General features: G+C 47.1%; 1 protein-coding gene across 1 annotated transcript in view; it reads right to left on the bottom strand.

Moving 5' to 3' along the window:
* Positions 1 to 22,647, bottom strand: part of trappc10 (trafficking protein particle complex subunit 10) — a 98,593-nt gene that overhangs the window by 70,968 nt on the left and 4,978 nt on the right. The window contains exons 2-5 of the mRNA XM_059969020.1: positions 13,141 to 13,222; positions 11,041 to 11,176; positions 8,725 to 8,921; positions 2,898 to 3,093 (exon numbers count right to left, since the gene is read on the bottom strand). Coding sequence (XP_059825003.1) covers positions 2,898 to 3,093; positions 8,725 to 8,921; positions 11,041 to 11,176; positions 13,141 to 13,222 — 611 coding nt within the window. The remainder of the gene's footprint in view (positions 1 to 2,897; positions 3,094 to 8,724; positions 8,922 to 11,040; positions 11,177 to 13,140; positions 13,223 to 22,647) is intronic.

Raw genomic sequence — 22,647 nt, 5'->3', positions numbered from 1 at the left:
GGTGGTGTTGTACATAGTGTAGAGGATTGTCGAAGATTGCAGAGCGACATTGATAGGATGCAGAAGTGGGCTGAGCAGTGGCAGATGGAGTTCAACCTGGGGAAGTGTGAGGTGGTACACTTTGGAAGGACAAACTCCATGGCAGAGTACAAAGTAAATGGCAGGGTACTTGGTAGTGTGGAGGAGCAGAGGGATCTGGGGGTACATGTCCACAGGTACCTCACAGGTAGTTGCCTCGCAGGTAGATAGGGTAGATAAGAAAGCTTATGGGGTATTAGCTTTCATAAGTTGAGGGATAGAGTTTAAGAGATGCAATGTAATGATGCAGCTCTATAAAACTCTAGTTAGGCCACACTTGGAGTACTGTGTCCAGTTCTGGTCGCCTCATTATAGGAAGCACGTGGAAGCATTGGAAAGGGTACAGAGGAAATTTATCAGGATGCTGTCTGGTTTAGAGAGTATGGATTACGTTCAGAGATTAAGGGAGCTAGGGCTTTACTCTTTGGAGAGAAGGAGGATGAGAGGAGACATGATAGAGGTGTACAAGATATTAAGAGGAATTGACAAGAGTGGACAGCCAGTGCCTCTTCCCCAGGGCACCACTGCTCAGTACAAGAGGACATGGCTTTAAGGTAAGGGGAGAGAAGTTCAAGGGGGATATTAGAGGAAGGTTTTTCACTCTGAGAGTGGTTCGTGCATGGAATGCACTGCCTGAGTCAGTGGTGGAGGCAGATACACTAGTGAAGTTTAAGAGACTACTAGACAGGTATATGGAGGAATTTAAGGTGGGGGGGGTTATATGGGAGGCAGGATTTGAGGGTCGGCACAACATTGTGGGCTGAAGGGCCTGTAATGTGCTGTACTACTTTATGTTCTATGAATCTCCTCTGTCTATCCTGCCTGTTATTTCCTCAAAGAATTCCAACAGATCTGTTAGGGAAGATTTCCCCTTGAGGAAACCATGCCGACTACAGCCTATTTTATCCTGTGCCTCCAAGTACCTTGAGACCTCATCCTTAATAATAGACTCCAACATCTTCCCAACCACTAAAGTCAGGCTAACTTCTTGTAGTTTTCTTTCTTCTGCCTTCCTACCTTCTTAAAGAGCGGAGTGACATTTGCAATTTTCCAGTCCTCTGGGACCATTCTGGATTCTCATGATTCAGCCTCTTTCAGAACCCTGGCTCATAGTCCACCTGTCACCTTCCTGTCAGCTTGGACCAGTCTGGCCACTCCTCTCTCACCTCTCTCATAGTCCACCTGTCACCTTCCTGTCAGCTTGGACCAGTCTGGCCACTCCTCCCTCTCTCACCTCTCTCATAGTCCACCTGTCACCTTCCTGTCAGCTTGAACCAGTCTGGCCACTCCTCTCTCACCTCTCTCATAGTCCACCTGTCACCTTCCTGTCAGCTTGAACCAGTCTGGCCACTCCTCCCTCTCTCACCTCTCTCATAGTCCACCTGTCACCTTCCTGTCAGCTTGAACCAGTCTGGCCACTCCTCTCTCACCTCTCTCATAGTCCACCTTTCACCTTCCTGTCAGCTTGGACCAGTCCGGCCACTCCTCTCTCACCTCTCTCATAGTCCACCTTTCACCTTCCTGTCAGCTTGGACCAGTCCGGCCACTCCTCTCTCACCTCTCTCATAGTCCAGCTTTCACCTTCCTGTCAGCTTGGACCAGTCCGGCCACTCCTCTCTCACCTCTCTCATAGTCCACCTTTCACCTTCCTGTCAGCTTGGACCAGTCTGGCCACTCCTCTCTCACCTCTCTCATAGTCCACCTTTCACCTTCCTGTCAGCTTGGACCAGTCTGGCCACTCCTCTCTCACCTCTCTCATAGTCCACCTGTCACCTTCCTGTCAGCTTGGACCAGTCTGGCCACTCCTCCCTCTCTCACCTCTCTCATAGTCCACCTGTCACCTTCCTGTCAGCTTGAACCAGTCTGGCCACTCCTCTCTCACCTCTCTCATAGTCCACCTGTCACCTTCCTGTCAGCTTGAACCAGTCTGGCCACTCCTCCCTCTCTCACCTCTCTCATAGTCCACCTGTCACCTTCCTGTCAGCTTGAACCAGTCTGGCCACTCCTCTCTCACCTCTCTCATAGTCCACCTTTCACCTTCCTGTCAGCTTGGACCAGTCCGGCCACTCCTCTCTCACCTCTCTCATAGTCCACCTTTCACCTTCCTGTCAGCTTGGACCAGTCCGGCCACTCCTCTCTCACCTCTCTCATAGTCCACCTTTCACCTTCCTGTCAGCTTGGACCAGTCCGGCCACTCCTCTCTCACCTCTCTCATAGTCCACCTTTCACCTTCCTGTCAGCTTGGACCAGTCCGGCCACTCCTCTCTCACCTCTCTCATAGTCCACCTTTCACCTTCCTGTCAGCTTGAACCAGTCTGGCCACTCCTCCCTCTCTCACCTCTCTCATAGTCCACCTGTCACCTTCCTGTCAGCTTGAACCAGTCTGGCCACTCCTCCCTCTCTCATTAACAAGGCATTTCTGCCCACAGGACTGCCACTCACTGGATTTTTTTTTTTGTTTCTCTCGAGGCTCGTGTGTGAAAATCCCAGGAGATTAGCGGTTTGTGAGATACTCAAACCACCCCGTCTGACACTGACAATCATTCCATGTCAAAGTCACTTAGATCACATTCCTTCGCCATTCTGATGTTTGCTCTGAACAACAACCAAACCTTTTGACCCTGGCTGCATGCTTTTGTGCATTGAGTTGCTGTCACGTGATTGGCTCATCAGATATTTGCAGGTGTACCTAATAAAGTGGCCACTGAGTGCGTTTATTATGTATTGCACTGGACTAATGCCACACCACAACACTTTTCAGGAGCTATGTCAGCGATATTAAAGCTGATTCTGAACTACCACACATACAGCTGCCTTACCTGAACCATGAAATATTCAGAGAAACTCCAGCCAGCCTCTGTCCTCTTCTCCCTCATGGTCCTCATGTCATCCTCAAACTTGCCCAGGTTCTTGGTAAATGACATGAGCAGAAGGGTTCTGAGCTTGGTGAAGAACGCGTTCCAGGACTCCTGCGTCCGAGCAGAATCTTTCAGGGGATCGGAAAGCACCACACACCTGCAACAGGAGAAGACAGCTTACATCACCTCTTCACAGCCACGGCCTCTCCAGTCAGGTTTAACTCCCACCCCAACCCCTCCCCAGGACCCCAAGTAAGATGGAAAAACCACAGCCCACAAAGACAACAGACGAGAGAAGTTAACCCAATTGGAAATGGACTGGGAGCAGGAAGAGTTGGTTCTCTCCATCAGAATTCTCTCATTGGTTGTACTCTTCAACCATTAGGTTCTTGATCTAGAGGGAAAAACTTCACTCACCCCATCACTGAACTGTTCACACTAACTATGGACTAACATTCAAGGACTCCTCATCTTATTGTCTTGATATTTATTGCTTATTTATTTATTGTTTATTCCTTCTTGTATATGCAGTTTGTTGCCCTTTGCACATCTTGTTACATGCAGTCTTTCATTGATTCTATAGTGTTTCTTTGCATGTACCACAAGGAAATGAATTTCAAAGCTGATATGTAGTACATGAGCTGATAATAAATTTACTTTGATCAGCAACGAAGTTCACACAGCACATCCCCAATCCCTTCGATTTCCTGAATATCTAATAAGCTCTGGAACTCACACAAGGATCGCACAGGTAGAGAATACCGAAGAGATTTTAACCAAAATTCATCCTGACTTTAGCACAAAATGGCTGACCCACTGATCCAAGCTTAGTGAAAAACCTATTGTAGACCAGAAGATACATAGAGCAGAGCCCATCAAGTCTGCTCTGCCTTTCCATCATCTGATTTATTTTCCCTCTCAAGCCCATTCTCCCACCTTCTCCCCGTAACCTTTGACGCCCTGATCAATCATTAACCCATCAACTTCCACTTTAAACATACCCAAAGACTTGGTCTCCACAGCTGTCTGTGGCAATGAATTACACAGATTCACCACCCTGCTTCTCACCTCTGCTTTAAATAGATGTCCATCTATTCTTTGAGCAACCATTCTTTGAAGTGTGCCAGTGTTTAAAGTGGCTCTGTCTCATCAGACTAGGTAAAGTATCTGGTATGTTTTTCTTTTTCTGTTCTTATCTGTCCATTTGTCTGTTAGGGAATAGTGAGAATGGCTCCAGGGGCAGTGTTTTGTACTCTGTGTGGGATGTGAGAAGTCTGGGCGACCTCTGTCCCCCCAGATAAGACACTTGCATCAGATTCACCAAACTGCAACTCCCGAGAGGAGCCTGGTTAGACCCCACTTGGAGTACTGTGCTCACTTCTGGTCGCCTCACTACAGGAAGGATGTGGAAGCCATAGAAAAGATGCAGAGGAGATTTACAAGGATGTTGCCTGGATTGGGGAACTCGTCTTATGAGAATAGGTTGAGTGAACTTGTCCTTTTCTCCTTGGAGCGACGGAGGATGAGAGGTGACCTGACAGAAGTGTATAAGATGATGAGAGGCTTTGATCGTGCGGATCGCCAAAGGCTTTTTCCCAGGGCTGAAATGGTTAACAAGAGAGGACACAGTTTTAATGTGCTTGGAAGTAGGTACAGAAGAGATGTCAGGAGTAAGTTGTTTTATGCAGAGAGTGGTGAGTGTGTGAAATGGGCTGCTGGTGACGGTGGTGGAGAAGGATACAATAGGGTCTTTTAAGAGACCCCTGGATAGGTACATGGGACTTAAAAAAAATACTGACCCCCAAACAGTAGAAAGGAGTTGTCCACAAGTTACAACTAGATAGAAAATGCATGCCAAAAGGGCAATGTTACAATAGCCATGGGGTACTTCAATATGCCAGTAGATTAGGGATTCCAAGGGGGAATTTCTAGAAAGCCCACAAGATGGCTTTTTAGAGCAGCTCGTGTTTGAGCACAGCAGGGGATCAGCTGTTCTGGATTTGGAGTTGTGCAATGAACCAGCCTCTGGTCCTAGAGTCCCCCACCACAGGAAACATCCTCTCCACACCCACTCAATCTGTGTCCTCTGGTTCTAGACTCCCCCACTATAGGAAACATCCTCTCCACACCCACTCAATCTGTGTCCTCTGGTTCTAGACTCCCCCACTATAGGAAACATCCTCTCCACATCCACTCAATCTTGGCCTTTCATATTTGATTGGTTTCACTGAGGTCCCCTCTCATTCTTCTAAACTTTAGTGAGTACAGATTCCCCTAACCATAGCCTCTCCTCTGGTTCCTCTCCACACCTCTCTCCTTTTGTTCCATGTTCCAACTTGCTCTCCTATCAGATTCCCATCACCTTCAGCCTCTTGTCTTTTCACCTATCACCTCCCAGACATTCACACTCTCCCCCTCCCTCACCTACCAATCAACACTCCCCACACCTGGATCCACCTATCACCTCCCAGACATTCACACTCTCCCCCTCCCTCACCTACCAATCAACACTCCCCACACCTGGATCCACCTATCACCTCCCAGACATTCACACTCTCCCCCTCCCTCACCTACCAATCAACACTCCCCACACCTGGATCCACCTATCACCTCCCAGACATTCACACTCTCCCCCTCCCTCACCTACCAATCAACACCCCCCATACCTGGATCCACCTATCACCTCCCAGACATTCACACTCTCCCCCTCCCTCACCTACCAATCAACACTCCCCACACCTGGATCCACCTATCACCTCCCAGACATTCACACTCTCCCCCTCCCTCACCTACCAATCAACACCCCCCACACCTGGATCCACCTATCACCTCCCAGACATTCACACTCTCCCCCTCCTTCATCTGCCAATCAACACCCCCCACACCTGGATCCACCTATCACCTCCCAGACATTCACACTCTCCCCCTCCCTCACCTACCAATTAACACTCCCCACACCTGGATCCACCTATCACCTCCCAGACATTCACACTCTCCCCCTCCCTCATCTGCCAATCAACACCCCCCACACCTGGATCCACCTATCACCTCCCAGACATTCACACTCTCCCCCTCCCTCACCTACCAATCAACACCCCCCACACCTGGATCCACCTATCACCTCCCAGACATTCACACTCTCCCCCTCCCTCATCTGCCAATCAACACCCCCCACACCTGGATCCACCTATCACCTCCCAGACATTCACACTCTCCCCCTCCCTCATCTGCCAATCAACACCCCCCACACCTGGATCCACCTATCACCTCCCAGACATTCACACTCTCCCCCTCCCTCATCTGCCAATCAACACCCCCCACACCTGGATCCACCTATCACCTCCCAGACATTCACACTCTCCCCCTCCCTCACCTACCAATCAACACTCCCCACACCTGGATCCACCTATCACCTCCCAGACATTCACACTCTCCCCCTCCCTCACCTACCAATCAACACTCCCCACACCTGGATCCACCTATAACCTCCCAGACATTCACACTCTCCCTCTCCCTCACCTACCAATCAACACTCCCCACACCTGGATCCACCTATCACCTCCCAGACATTCACACTCTCCCCCTCCCTCACCTACCAATCAACACCCCCCATACCTGGATCCACCTATCACCTCCCAGACATTCACACTCTCCCCCTCCCTCACCTACCAATCAACACCCCCCATACCTGGATCCACCTATCACCTCCCAGACATTCACACTCTCCCCCTCCCTCACCTACCAATCAACACCCCCCATACCTGGATCCACCTATCACCTTCCAGCCATTCCCACTTTCACCCACTCCCTCACTGATCAAAATTCTCCACTCCTGGATCCACCTATCACCTGCTAGCTCTTGCTCCACTTCTCTGTACTGACGATCTCCTCTCCATCTTTCCAGTTTGGAGGAAGTGTCTGGATCTGAAACATCATCTGTCTATCTCCCCTCCCCCCAGACCGCCTGATCTGCTGAATTCCTCAGGCACATTGTGTTGCTGGAAATCCCAGCATCTGCAGTCCTTGAGCCTATTCTGAACCCAAGAATAAAGTCCCCTTGTTCTGGACTATCTAGCCTGCAGCAACTGCCTCTCAGATCATTGCGACAATGAGTTAACCTCTCATCCCTCTTCAATCAGTAGTGTAACAGTCACCCTGACACCATTACAGCTCGGGACACCAGATCCTGGCACTGCCTGTATGTTCTCCCCATCACCATGTGGGTTTCCTCCCACAGTACAAAGATGTACCAGTTAACAGGCTAATTGGTCATTGTAAATTGTCTTGTGCTTAGGTTATAGATTTATCAGGGTTGTCAGGGCCTAGGCCTGTTCTACGCTGTATCTCTAAATGAATAAAACTCCACTGAACGTTCAGACCCGACCAGGTCACTGTATCCTCACAGAACATCCCCACCCCAATCTGCCTGTTATGTGCCGTGTCGTATGATGTGGGCGATCATGGTCTTTAATCTGCCTGTGGGGAAAACCAACTGTTCTTACTCCTTTCTCAATCCATGACCACCATTGTTCTCAGCAATTTGTTTTGCCATTGCTGCCTTCTGGACGGCTGACCCCAGCCATTATCAATACTCTTCAGAGATTGTCTTCGTGGTGTTGGTGGTCGCATAACCGGGACTTGTGATATACACCCGCTACTCGTACGACCATCCACTACCGGCTCCCACTGCTTCACGTGACCTTGATCGGGGGTGGGGGGGGCCAATGCAGGTGTTACACCTTGTCCAAGGGTGACTTGCAGGCTAGCAGAGAGGAGCAGCAGCTTTGGTAGAGATGTATCTCCACCCCACCAGCCAAACAGAACTGGGAAAAAAACCCTGAAATAGTTGGTACAGCAACAGACTCCTTCATGAAGCGACAGCAGAGACAGCAGATGCTGGAATCTGGAGCAATACACAACCTTCTGGAGGACTCACTGGGTCAAGCAGCGTCTGTGGGGAAAGGAACTGTCAACATTTCAGATCGAAACCCTGCATCAGCAGTTGCATTAGCCCTGACCTGAAACATCGACAGTGCTCACCCCACTGAGTTCCTCCAGCAGACTGACTGCAGCTATAAAACTTCTCAGTCAGGGCAAACACACTTCCACTTTTTAGCCAGTGGGTGGTGTGTTTGATTGCAGCAGCTTTTACTGGGCCAACCAAACGTATTATTGTTCTTTATAAGCATATTTTTTACGATCTTGAGATCTTGCTGGACATTAAGAGCTGAAAATACTGCAGGTCTACCCCATCAGTGAGTTGTTTGTTGGCGGAGAAACTGAAGGAGTGGGCTTGGTGTGGATGGTGCTGCTGCCTGCGCCAGGGAGGCGTCCGAGGAGTCTGTGCGCAAAGGCGGTGTACAACCCAACAACGAGTGATCATCCTCAGCCACCCTGCTGGACGTTATTAACGTGGAACTCTGCAAGGCCGATTCACTGACTTACTGGTGGGCCTCAGTTGTAGACAGGACAAGACAGGTTACCTGTTTACAGCCCCCCATGAGGTGGAGTCGGCGAGGCACAGTGTCCAAGTTGGGGTCAGTGCTCCCCCCCAGTGTTCACTTGGCAGAAGACAAGCTGCCTGGTGTTCAACTGCAAATTTCTGAGCATTCATGGTCTCAGAGTCTTGGAATATCTTTTTTTGTGTGATTGTATTTTACTGATATTTTATAAGTGCTATGTGTGCCTTACTGTTGGTGTTGTGTTTTGTACCTTGGCCCTGGAGTTACGCTGTTTCATGCATGGCTGAATGACAATGAACTTGTCAGAGCAGATACATTCACTGTACCTGTCACTCTGTTTGTTGCAAAAGTCGTTTCTGATCTTATCAACGATAGAAGTTCTGGGGAGAATGTTGGTTTTGTTCTTTTTCTTGGCGTCACTCTCCACAACAACAATCAGCCAGTCAGAACTGCTGTAGGCCTTTAAGATGTTTTGCCATTTTGTGATCTCGTCCTTCGCTGTTGCCTTGTAAACCTCAGTGTCCTAGAAAATTCAAAGGAAGACCATATTTCAACAACCCACAGGGCGCTCTGCCTTCCCACAGCTCAGACCCTCACACTGCGCAGGCCTCCAGTGCAAGCTGCTAAGTGAACAGATAAAAATATACATCTGTTTATTTATTTATGTATCTATTTATTCATCTCAAGATACAGCCTGAAACAGGCTCTTCCAGCCCACCTGCTTAACACTAAACACAGGATTATTTATAATAATTAACCTACTGACCAGTACGTCTTTGGACTGTGGGAGGAAACCCATGCTGTCATGGGGAAGGACATACAGAGTGTCGGAATTGAACTTCAAGCTGCGATGCCCTGAGCTGTAATAGTGTTGTGCTACGTGTTATACTACCACGGTGCACTAAAGGTACATATCTTTACTTGTCACATGTATGCACACTCTTGTGCCACTGACCAACACCCTGTGAGGATGTGCTGGGGGCAGCCCGCAAATGTTGCCAGGCCTCTGGTGCCAACATGACCTGCTGACAACTTACTAACCCTAACCTGTATGTCTCTGGTCTGTGGGAGGAGACCCACACTGACACAGGGAGAACATACAAACTCCTCACAGACAGTGGTGGGGATTAAGCCCTGATCACTGGTACCATGAACTTTTATGCTGTTGTAGTTTTTATGTGGAGAGACAACGTAATACTTTACACTAATTCCCCACATGAAGCAGAGAAGCAAACTGCTCTTCTGATAACTGGCATGGGAATAGGAGTTGGCATCCTGGATAGGATATAACGGGGGGGATGAGGCAACACACACAAAATGCTGGAGGAACTCAGCGGACCAGGGAACATCTCTGGTAAAAAGTACAGACGACGTTTCAGGCCGAGACCCTTCGGCAGGTCTTGATAAAGGGTCACGGTTCGAAATGTGACCGTACTTTTTCCATAGATGTTCCCTGGCCTGCTGAGTTCCTCCAGCATTTTGTGTGTGTTGCTCAGATTTCCAGCATCTACAGATTTTCTCGTTTGTAAGGGGGAAAGGGGTTTGGTGTGGAAACACACTGGAAAATTACATTGCTTCTTGTAACCTTCTACAGCACCACCTTATCTCAGCTCCATGCAGAACGATTAATCCACCCAGTCCCATCAATCTGCACCCGGACAATAGCCCTCCATAGCCCTCCCATCCATGTACTTACCCAAACTTTTCTCAGATCTCACAATTAAACCCACATCCACCACTTGCAGCTCGTTGCACACTCTTACTAGCCTCTGAGTGAAGACATTTATTTATTTTAAAAGATACCGTGTGGACAGGCCCTTCTGGCCCTTTGAGCCATGCCACCCAACAATCCCCCAATTTAACCCGAGCCTAAAACACAGGACAATTCACAATGACCAATTAACCTAGCAACTGGTATGTCTTTGCACTGTGGGAGAAAACCACAGCATCTGCAGGAATCCCACATGATCACAGGGAGAATGTACGAACTGCTACCAGGCAGATCTCCCTCATCTTCTCCTTAAATACTTCACATTTCACTTTTAACCCATGACCTCCATTTGTAGTGCCACCCAACCTCAGTGGGAAAAGCCTGATGTAAACCCCTGGTAATTATGAACATCTCTAGCAAACTTCCCCTCAACCTTCTATATTCAAGGGAATGAAGTCCAAAAAGTTCTCTATAACTCAGGTCCCGCAGTCTTTTGGCATTCCACTGAACAGATTAACCCTCACCTGGAGGGTCAAGGCTCACGGCACAAAGAGTCACATAATCTGAGAGTGAAAGAACAGTACAGAACAGAAGCAGGCTCCTCGGCTGTCTAGTGCTTCCCGAACCATTAATCTGCCCCTGGGCCATCACCACCCGCCCCCATGCCCCTCTCATCCTGGTACCTATCTAAACCTTTCCTAGATGTTGAAATCGAGTCCACATGCATCACTCCCACAGGAGCTCATTCCACATTCTCACCACCCTCTCAGCAAAGAAGCTCCCCCCTCAGGTTGCTCTTTTTCACCTTTCACCCATGACCTGTAGCTCATACGGAAGTTGATGGCCAAGGGGAGGCACCTGTTCCACAGGCAGAGGGGGAGCCTGGGAACGAGGAAAATAGTACACTGTACACTCCAGCTGCCATACTCACACAGCAGTCCGTCCAAAATATGTGCAGGAACGGGAAGGTTAACAGTGCTCGGTTACCCTCCTTGGGAATCAGCTCTTCCTTAAACTGAACAAAATTAGCCTCCAAATGGATCATCTTGGGTGGTCGTCCATATGACCTGGAACGTGGAGAAACATAATTAAAACCTCCACCTCCACCACCTTTCCAAAGCTCAAAGTTCAAAGAACAACTCATCGACAAAGTCTGCCACCACGTGCTACCTTGAGATTCATTTTCTCACAGGAATATAAAGAAATACAACAGAATTAATGAAAACTATACATAAACAAAGACTGACAAACAACCAACATTCGAAAGAAAACAAATTATTCTAATAAAAAACAACACTGAGAATCTGAGTTGTAACGAGTCCTTGAAAGTGAGTCAGTGGGTCATAGAACAAGGTGATCAAAATTGCAGAAGAGTATAAGGGGATGTGAGTGGCAGGATTTTATTTTACAAAGAGAGTGAGTGGTGTGTGCATAGAACGTCCTGACAGGGGTGGCGGTAGAGACAGGAGTGTTAGCAACATTTTAAATGCTCTTAAACAGACATAAAAGTAGTAGAAAAATAGAGGTCCCTGTTAGAGGGAAGGGTTAAAGTAGGTTAAAATGTCAACACGTTATGGCATTGTGGAACTCTGATGTTGTCTTCTCTGTTCAGAGCAGTGGTGATTAAAGTTATCCACACTGGTTTACGAGCCTGATGGTTGAGAGGTAATAATTGTTCCTAAACCTGGTGTTGTGGGTCCTGAGGCTCCTGTACCTCTCGCCCGATTGAGGTACTGCAAAGAGGACAAGGACTGGACGGTGGGGGTTCTTGGAGATGAATGCCGTTTTCTTGTGGCGGCACTCCTTGTCGATGCGCTCAATACTGGGGATAAATGTTTCTCTCCAGCCAGCAGCACTACCTCAGCTGGACATTGAGCAAAGCACCCAGAACACATCAAAGACTGATGAGCTGACCACTTAGAAAAGCACTTTGATAGAATGAATAAAGGAGTAGACTATTTTCTAATCAGGGTGCAAATTCAGAAATCTGAGAAGATTCCCTAAAGGTTAACTAGCAGATTAAAACAAGGAAGGCAAATGCAATGTTGGCATTAATTCTGAGAGGACTAGAATATAAAAGTAAGGATGTAGTGCTGAGGATTTATAGGGCACTGGTCAGACTGCACTTGGAATATTGTGAGCAGTTTCGGGCTCCTTATCTAAGAAAAGATGTGCTGACATTGGAGAGGATCCAGCAGAAGTTCACAAGAATGATCCTGGGAATAAAAAGTTCTATAAGGAGCGTTTGATGGCTCTATGTCTGTACTCACAGGAGTTTAGAAGGAGGGATTTCATTGAAAACTACTGAATGTTGAAAGCCTTCATAGAGTGGATGTAGAAAGGATGTTACCTTTTGTGGGGGAGTCTAGGACCAGAGGACACAGATAGAGTGGATATGGAGAGGATGTTTCCTACAGTGGGGGAGTCTAGGACCAGAGGGCATAGATATAGTGGATGTGGAGAGGATGTTCCCTATAGTGGGGGAGTCCAGGACCAGAGGACACAGATAGAGTGGATATGGAGAGTATGTTACCTTTCGTGGGGGAGTCTAGGACCAGAGGACACAGATAGAGTGGATGTGGAGAGGATGTTTCCTACAGTGGGGGAGTCTAGGACCAGAGGACACAGATAGAGTGGATGTGGAGAGGATGCTTCCTATTGTGGGGAGACTAGGACCAGAGGACACAGATAGAGTGGATGTAGAGAGGATGTTTCCTATAGTGGGGAGTCTAGGACCAGACGACACAGATAGAGTGGATGTGGAGAGGATGTTCCCTATAGTGGGGGAGTCTCGGACCAGAGGACACAGTCTCAGATCGAAGGCCATCCCTTTAGAGCAGAGATGAGGAAGAATATCTGGGGTGTGTTGGTCGGTGACACCAATGACAAATGTCACTCTGTGTGTGGATGTAAATGTGATAAATAACTCTGAATGTGAAGAGCAAGCGAACGTCTCACACAGTCAATGGCAACAAGCAAGTGTTGTATTCCAATATCTCAGACATCAGCTAAGCAGTTGTGGGGACAGTACCTTCTCCATTCCATGGGTTCCCGAGGAAGTTGCTGCACAAGTATCGAGTACACAGAAGAGAAGAGAGCTTGATCTCCTGCACCTGGAAAGAGAGAAAAATCAAGACCTCAGTCCCCATTCTGAGATAACGTTGCTGTGCTCTAAAACTCTGGTTCCACACACTTGGGATATTGCGTTCAGTTCTGCTCTCCTCATTATAGGAAAGATGAGGAAGCTTTAGAGGGAGAGGGTGCAGAGATTTACCAGGATCCTGTCTGTATTAGAGAGCATGTCTCATGAGGATAGGTTGAGTGAGCTGGGGCTTTCCAGTGCAAATTCATCAAGATGACACATGGACCCTCTCAGTATAGATGAGTCACACTGGAGCATACATATAGGCTTAAGGAGTAATATACACTGCTTTTCCAAGATAGAAAAGGGAAATGGCATAGTGGGGGTGGGGGGAGAGAGAAGGTTTTCCTGGAGTATTCTAATCGGCTGTGGGCCCCTTATCTGAGAAAAGAGTGTACTGGTATTGGAGAGGGTCCAGAGGAGGTTCCAACAATTCTTCCAGGAATGAAAGGGTTAACCTACGAGGAGTATTTGATGGCTCTGGGCCTGTACTCACTGGATCTTAGAATGAGTCGGGGATCTCACGGAAACCTACCAAGTATTGAAAGGCCTAGACTAGAGTGATGGTGGAGAAGATATTTCCTATGATAGGGTAGTCTAGGACCAGAGAACACAGATAGAGTGGATGTAGAGAGGATGTTTCCTATAGTGGGGAGATCTAGGACCAGAGGGCACAGATAGAGTGGATGTGGAGAGGATGTTTCCTATAGTGGGACAGTCTAGGACCAGAGAACACAGATAGAGTGGATGTAGAGAGGATGTTTCCTATAGTGGGGAGATCTAGGACCAGAGGGCACAGATAGAGTGGATGTGGAGAGGGTGTTTCCTATAGTGGGGAGTCTAGGACCAGAGGGCACAGATAGAGTGGATGTGGAGAGGATGTTTCCTGTAGTGGGGAGTCTAGGACCAGAGGACACAGATAGAGTGGATGTGGAGAGGATGTTTCCTATAGTGGGGAGTCTAGGACCAGAGGATGAAGATAGACTGAATGTGGAGAGGATGTTTCCTATTGTGGGGGAGTCTAGGATCAGAGGACACAGATAGAGTGGATGTGGAGAGGATGTTTCCTATAGTGGGGAGTCTAGGACCAGAGGACACAGATAGAGTGGATGTGGAGAGGATGTTTCCTATTGTGGGAGAGTCGAGGACCAGAGGATGAAGATAGACTGAATGTGGAGAGGATGTTTCCTATAGTGGGAGAGTCTAGGACCAGAGGATGAAGATAGAATGAATGTGGAGAGGATGTTTCCTATAGTGTGGTCCTAAACTCCTCCACATGCTCAGAACAGCGTGACATCCATTTAGAACAGAGAATTTCTTTAGCCGGGGGTGGTGAGTCTGTAGAATTAATTTCCACAGATGGCTGTGAAGGTCAGATCATTGGGTATATTAAAAGCAGAGGTTGCTGGACTCTTGATTAGTCAGGACGTCAAAGATTACTCGGAGAAGGCAGGAGAATGGGGTTGAGAGAGATAATAAATTAGCCATAATGGAATGGCAGGGTAGATTTGATGGGCCAAATGGCCTAATTTAGCTCCTATTTGTTATCATTTTTTCCTGATGCAACAATCGGGCCACCATCTAAAATAGCGCCAAAATTTCAGAATGTGTTTCGGAAGCATTTCTACATGCAATAGAAGTTTAGAACGTTCTTCAAATGGCGAAAATTGCAACATCAGCTGTTGATCTCAAGTTTCAGATTAAAGTCAAAAGGTCTGAGGGGTCAGGGGCAAAGATGAGTACATGGGTCTAGGTCAGGGATCAACTCCTTCTGAAAAGTGGGGCACAGCTCCGGTACTTCAAGAACACAGACTGTGTCGCTTGCCTCCAGATGACAGATATCAGGAGGAGTAACACATCCAACCAGCAAACCTGCAGTGTCAGCTCAGCACGTCCGGTGAGCAGGACCCGGCTCTGTGACATCACAGATCTATATCAGCATCAGAAACCCACCACAAACCTGAAACAGTGTGAGTGACCCACAGCTCCCGGCCGTCCACAACCCAGGAGTTCAAGGGATCGCAGCACAGACAGCAAACGGCGGACAGAAGCCAGTGAGTGCACTCACTACACCAGCTCCATAGCACTCTGGAAACACAACCACAGCAGAACCATGGGGGGGAGGGGGAGAGGAGGGGGAGAAGGGCGGGAGGGGGAGAGGAGGGGGAGGGGGGAGAGGAGGGGGAGGGGGAAGGGGAAGGGGGAGACAGGGAGGGGAGACGGGGAAGCGGGAGAGGTAGGGAAATGGGATTGGGGGGGATGGAGGGGGGTTGAGGGGAGTCTTCTCGCCGTAATCTTTGACACTGACTAATCAAGAACCCATCAACCTCCACTTCAAATACACCAAATGTCTTGGCTTCCACAGCAATGAATTCCACACATTCACTGCCCTTTGGCTAAAGAAATTCCTCCTCAGCTCTGTTCTAAACGGATGTCCATCTGTTCTGAGGCTGCGCTCTCTGGTCTTAGATCCCTCCACCATAGGAAACATCCTGTTGTGATAGAGTGAGAGGGTGGTAATGAAGACATACGAGATGCTTGCCTTGATTATTTGAGGCACCGAGTTCAAGAATCAGGAAGTTATGTTATCAAACTCTGGTTAGACCACACTTGGAGTATTGCATTTAGTTCGGGTCGCCCCATGACAGGAAGGGTGTTGGGGCTTTGGAGAAAGTGCATAAGTTTACTAGGATGCTGCCTAAATTAGAGTTCATGCACTATAATGAGAGGCTAGACAAACTTGAGTTGTTCTCTCTGGAGTGGCGGAGGGTTGAGGAGACATCTGATAGAGGTTTACAAGGTTATGAGAGTATTCGAGTAGGCAGCCAGAGATGAAACTAATCTTATGCATATAGAGCGACAATTAATAGTTTTGCATATTGGGCTCACTTTTATATCATATTTATCGTGTTCTTTCTGCTTTATCATCATCATCAGTATGTGCTGTGCCATGTGACGTGGGTGATTATGGTCTCATGACCAGGACTGTTTTTGTCAAATTTCTACAAAAGTGGTTTGCCATTGCCTTCTGGGCAGTGTCTTTACAAGACGGGTGACCCCGGCCATTATCAGTACTCTTCAGAGATTGTCTGTCTGACATCAGTGGTCACATAACCAGGGCTTGTGATATGAACATCCACCACCTGCTCCCATGATCAGGGTGACAAGGGTGATCTGCAGGCTAGCAGAGGGAGGGAGCGTCTTACACCTTCAACATATCTCTACCCCGTCACTCAGGGCAAATTAGTAAACTGGTTTATTACTGAAAACTGACAAAAGACAGTAGATATAGCCCAGCCCATCGTGGGTAAAGCCCTCCCCACCACTGACTACATCTACTTCAAGAGCTGTCACAAAAAGCAGCATCTGTTTTCAAGGTCATGCTCTCTTCTCATTGCTGCCATCAGGAAGAAGGTACAGGAACCTCAGGTCCCACACCAAGTTCAGGAACAATTATTACCCCTCAACCATCAAGCTCCTGAAGAAGAGGGGATAACTTCACTCAACCCATCACTGAAATGTTCCAACAACCTCTAGACTCACAAGGACTCCATCTTATGTTGTCGATATTTATTGCTTGCTTGCTTGTATTTACTGAGTATGCCCCAAGAAAATGAATCTGAAGGTAGCATTTGGTGACATATATGCACTTTGACAATAAATTTATTTTGAATGTTGAACTGTTGTCACACATAGTGAGGTACTGTGAAAAACTTGTGTACTGTTAATATAGATCAGTTCATTACACAATGCATTGAGGCAGAACAAAGGAAAATAATGACAATGCAGAATAAAGTGTAACAGCTGCATAGAAAGTGCAGTGCAAAGTTCAAAGTAAATTTATTATCAAAGTACATGTATGTCACCATATACAGCCCTGAGATTCATTTTCTTGCAGGCATACAGAATACATCCATAATATAATCAATGAAAGACTGCACCCAACAACCAATGTGCGAAAGACAAACTATGTGAATACAAAATGTAAAAAGAAATAATAATAAGTAAGCAAAAAAATATCAAGAAAATGAGATGAAGAGTCCTTGAAAGTGAGTCCATAGGTTGTGAACAGTTCAGTGATGGGCAAGTGAAGTTGAGTGAAGTTATCTCCTCTGGTTCAAGAGCCCGATGTTTGAGGGGTAATAACTGTTCCTGAACCTGGTGGTGTGAGTCCTGAGGCTCCTGTAGCTTCTTCCTGATGGCAGCACCAAAAGGAGAGCATTCACTGTATGGTGGGTGTCTCTGATGATGGATGCTGCTTTCCTGTGACAACACTCTGTGCAGATGTACTCAATAGTAACATGCAGGTAAACAATGAGGTGCAAAGTCATAAACGAGATAGACTGTAAAGTCAAGCGTTCGTCCTATGCCAGGGAGCAGACTGATAGTTGGCCTTGTGCCTGGTGGGACATGCTTTCAGACTTGCACATCTTCTGCCCAATGAGACAGAAAGCCTTGTCTGTACAGCATTGGAGCACTGCAGAGCAACACACACAAAATCCTGGAGAAACTCAGCAGCATCTATGGAGAGGAACAAAGAGTCAATGTTTCAGGCAGAGACCTTTCATCAAGAACAGGACATTATGAGTCCATAGATGTTGTCTGACCTGTTGAGTTTCTCCAGCATTGTGAACATAGAACATAGAAATCTACAGCACATTACAGGCCCTTCAGCCCACAATGTTGTGCCGACCATGTAACCTACTCGAGGAACTGCCTAGAATTTCCCTATCGCATAGCCCTTTATTTTTCTAAGCTTGATGTATCTATCTCAGAGTCTCTTAAAAGACCCTATCGTATGCGGCTCCACCACCTTTGCTTGGCAATGCATTCCACGCACAAATCACTCTCTGTGTGAGAAATTTACTCCTGACATCCCCTCTGAACCTATTTCCAAGCACCTTAAAACTATGCCCTCTCATGCTAGCCATTTCAGCCCTGGGAAAAAGCCTCTGACTATCCACATGATCAATGCCCCTCGTCACCTTTTACACCTCTAAAGAGAAAAGGCCGCGTTAACTCAACCCATTCTCATAAGGTACACTCTCCAATCCAGGCAACATCCTTGTAAATCTCTGCACTCTCTCTATTGCATCCACATCCTTCCTGTAATGAGGTGAACAGAACTGAACACAGTAATCCAAGTGGGGTCTGATCAGGGTTTTATGTAGTTGTAACATTACCTCACGGTTCTTGAACTCAGTACCGCAGTTGATAAATGCCAATACACCATACGCCTTATCTACAACATTGTCAACCTGCGCAGCAGCTTTGAGTGTCCTATGGACACGGACCCCAAGATCTTGCTGATCCTCCACACTGCCAACAGTCTGCCATTAATATTATATTCTGTCTTCAAAATGGACCTTTTGAAATGAACCACTTCACACTTATCTGGGTTGAACTCCATCTGCCAAGTGTGTATATTACTCTGGATTTCCATCACCTGCAGAATCCCTTCTGTTTTCTGGAGAAGTATATTAAACTTGTCAATGTGACCATAAGATACGAGTAGAATTAGGCCATTCAGCCCAGTGAAACTGCTCCACCATTCAACCACATCAGAACTATTTTCCCTCTGAACCCCATTCTCCTGCTTTCTTCCCATAAACTTTGATTAATCAAGAACCAATCAACCTCCACTTGAAATACACCCAATAACTTGGCCTCCACAGCCATCTGTGACAATGAATTCCATAGATTCACCACCCTGTAGCCAAAGAAACTCCCCCTCAACTCTGTTCTGAATGGACGCCCCTCTATTCTGAGGCTGTGCCCTCTGATCCAAGACTCTCGCACTCCAGGAAACTCTCCACAACCACTTCATCTAGGCTTTTCAATACTCCACACACTCAATGAGAGTCCCCTTTTAAACTCCAACAAGTACAGTCAGAGGCTCCCACAGGAACAGTCCTCCTGAACACACAACCTCCTGACCGATAAGAAGCTGTTAAGACAGCTGAAGAGAGTGTTCAAATACATCAAGAGGCAATGTTATGTCTGAGAGTCTGTTAAATTGTCTTAGGCATGTATTGAGTACAAAACTCACCAAAAACATGCAAATGTTGAGGAGCCAATACTATTACCACATTCTAATTAAGGATCTATTCTCTAACAGAGCAACAATATCAAGGAGGATCTGTACTAAATTCCCAGAGGTCAAAGCTAATGGTAAGAGAGGAACAGAGGAGGGTAAGGGCAAGTTTTAGGGGATGAGTTCTTGGGTCTGCAGGCCCTGGAAGCACCGCCACAGTAGCTGGTCGGTACAGATTCGGGGTGGGGGGAGAAGGTGGTACCAATCAAAGTACAATTATCATGTTATTGTCAAGCTAGTGTTTAGAGTACGTCACATTGTCAGCACAACATTGTGGGCTGAAGGGTCTGTAATATGCTGTAGATTTCTATCACAATGTGATCTTTCCCCCCTCCCAAATGACAACTGGAATCACACCTGGTAATTTGACTGAGTTCTTTGATGAAGGTGGTACAGGTCTCACACCACCCGGTTCAGGGACAGTTATTAACCCTCAAGCTCTTGAACCAGTGGGGTAACTACACTCAACTCCACTTTGCCCATCAGTGAACTGTTCCCACAACCAATGGACTGACTTCAAGGATTCTTCATCTATGTTCTCGATTATGTATTGTTTATTTATTTTTCTTGTTTTTATATTTAATATGAATGCCCACAAGAAAATGAACCTATGTACTTTGACAATAAATTTACTTTATCACCTTTGAAGTAGCAGAGGATTAGTGAGGACAAATTAAATGACTGAAATAGAGAGGTCAGCACAGTAGTGCAGCAGTTAACTTTACGCCATTACAGCATCTGTGACCTGGGTTCAAATCCCACCACGTTGAAAAGGAGTTTGTACGCTCTGCCTGTGAACATGCGGGCTTCCTCCAGATGTTCCTATTTTCTCCCACAGTCCAAAGGTAAACGGGCTGTTTGGTTAACTGGTCACATGGGTGTAATTGGGCAGTGAGGGTATATTGGGCCGGGAGGGCCCGTAACCAAGCTAAATCTCAAACCAAAATTAAAATAAAATATGAACTTCCAAAAGGCTTTAGAATGAACACAATAAATTAACACAAGGACCTGGACCACTTTATTGCCTATTGCCACAATAGGTCAATGGCAGATGCAATCTTAATGGACCTTCACATGGACAACACAAACACCTAAGTCAGGATACTGTTTGTTGACTATAGCTCAGCATTTAATACCATCATTCCCACAATCCTCACTGAGAAGTTGCAGAACCTGGGCCTCTGTACCTCCCTCTGCAGTTGGATCCTCAACTTCCTAAGCTGAAGGTCATAATCTGTGTGGATTGGTGATATCTCCTCCTTGCTGATGATCAACACTGGTGTGCTTAGCCCACTGCTCTACTCTCTATATACCCATGACTGTGGGGCTAGGCATAGCTCAAATACCATCTATAAATTTGCTGACGATACAACCGTTGTTGGTAGAATCTCAGGTGGTGACGAGAGGGCGTACAGGAGTGAGATATGCCAACTAGTGGAGTGGTGCCGCAGCAACAACCTGGCACACAACAAAGGAGCTGACTGTGGACTTCAGGAAGGGTAAGACAAAGAAACACATACCAATTCTCATAGAGAGATCAGAAGTGGAGGGAGTGAGCAGTTTCAAGTTCCTGGGTGTTAAGATCTCAGAGGATCTAACCTGGCCCCAACATATCAATGCAGTTATAAAGAAGGCAAGACAGCGGCTGTACTTCATTAGGAGTTTGAAGAGATTTGGTATGTCAACAAATACACTCAAAAACATCTACAGGTGTACCGTGGAGAACATTCTGACAGGCTGCATCACTGTCTTCTATGGAGGGGCTACTGCACAGGACCGAAAGAAGCTGCAAAGTGTTGTAAATTTAGTCGGCTCGGCTCCTTCTTGGGTACTAGCGTACAGGACATCCAGTACTCAGGACATCTTTAGGGAGCGGTGTCTCAGAAAGACAGCATCCATTATTAACGACCTCCAGCACCCAGGGCATGCCCTTTTCTCACTGTTACCATCAGGTAGGAGGAACAGAAGCCGAAATTCACACACTCAGCGATTCAGGAACAGCTTCTTCCCCTCTGCCATCCCATTCCTAAATGAACTTTGAAGCTTTGGACACTACCTCACTTTTTTATAAATATACAGTATTTCTGTTTCTGCATGTATTTATTAATCCATCCAATATACATAATTTATTTATTTATTTATTATTATATATATTTTAACTTCTATATTATGTATTGTATTGAACTGCCGCTGCTAAGTTAACAGATTTCATGACACATGCTGGTGAAAATAAACCTGATAGTGAAAGCTAAAGTCTTAGAAAAATAAATGTAAGGAATTAATCGAGAACTTGCTGAGTGGACACAAAATGGACTGCAGAGTAAGGAAACTCTTCCCCTGTTCGTGAACAGAGTGGGAAGGTCATCATAACCCTGGCCTTACAATACGCATAGTCACCAGTCTCGTCTTAGAGGAGTGTTGGCAGTTTCACCGCTCTACTGATTAACAATCCAGCTGTACATTAAAAATAAACTCTTCACCCAAGGTTACACAAAAGCCACACATACACCAATAATGGCACCTGTTCCAACCGACTTGGTTCATCACTTTCAGAGTTACTCAAAGCCAAGACACAATCCTTCTCTGACAGCACCCGTTAGACACCAGACTCTGTCTTGAACTCAAGTTGAGTGTGCAAAACCCATCCCCACTGGTACCATACCCCAGTGTTAGAGTGTGACAGACCCGTCCCCACCGGTACCGTACCCCGGTGTTATACAGTGACAGACCCGTCCCCACCGGTACCGTACCCCGGTGTTATACAGTGACAGACCCGTCCCCTCCGGTACCGTATCCTAGTGTCTATCAGGGTCAGACCCATCCCCTCCGGTACTGTATCCTAGTGTCTATCAGGGACAGACCCGTCCCCTCCGGTACCATATCCTAGAGTTTAGCAGGGACAGACCCATCCCCAACAGTACCGTACTCCAGAGTTACACAGTGATAGACCCGTCCCCTCCGGTATCGTATCCTAGTGTCTATCGGGGCAGACCCGTCCCCTCCGGTATCGTATCCTAGTGTCTATCGGGACAGACCCATCCCCAACAGTACTGTACTCCAGAGTTACACAGTGATAGACCCGTCCCCTCCGGTATCGTATCCTAGTGTCTATCAGAGACAGACCAGTCCCCTCCGGTACCGTATCCTAGTGTTTAGCAGGGACAGACCTGTCCCCAACAGTACCATACCCCGGTGTTATAGAGAGCGAAACACATCCCCACCGATACCGTACCCTGGAGTTACACAGTGATAGACCTGTCCCCACCGGTACTGTATCCTAGTGTCTATCGGGGACAGACCCG

The sequence above is a fragment of the Hypanus sabinus genome, chromosome 4 (genome assembly GCF_030144855.1).
Source record: "Hypanus sabinus isolate sHypSab1 chromosome 4, sHypSab1.hap1, whole genome shotgun sequence".
Taxonomy (NCBI): Eukaryota; Metazoa; Chordata; class Chondrichthyes; order Myliobatiformes; family Dasyatidae; genus Hypanus; species Hypanus sabinus.
This window is presented reverse-complemented; position numbering and strand designations above follow the sequence as displayed.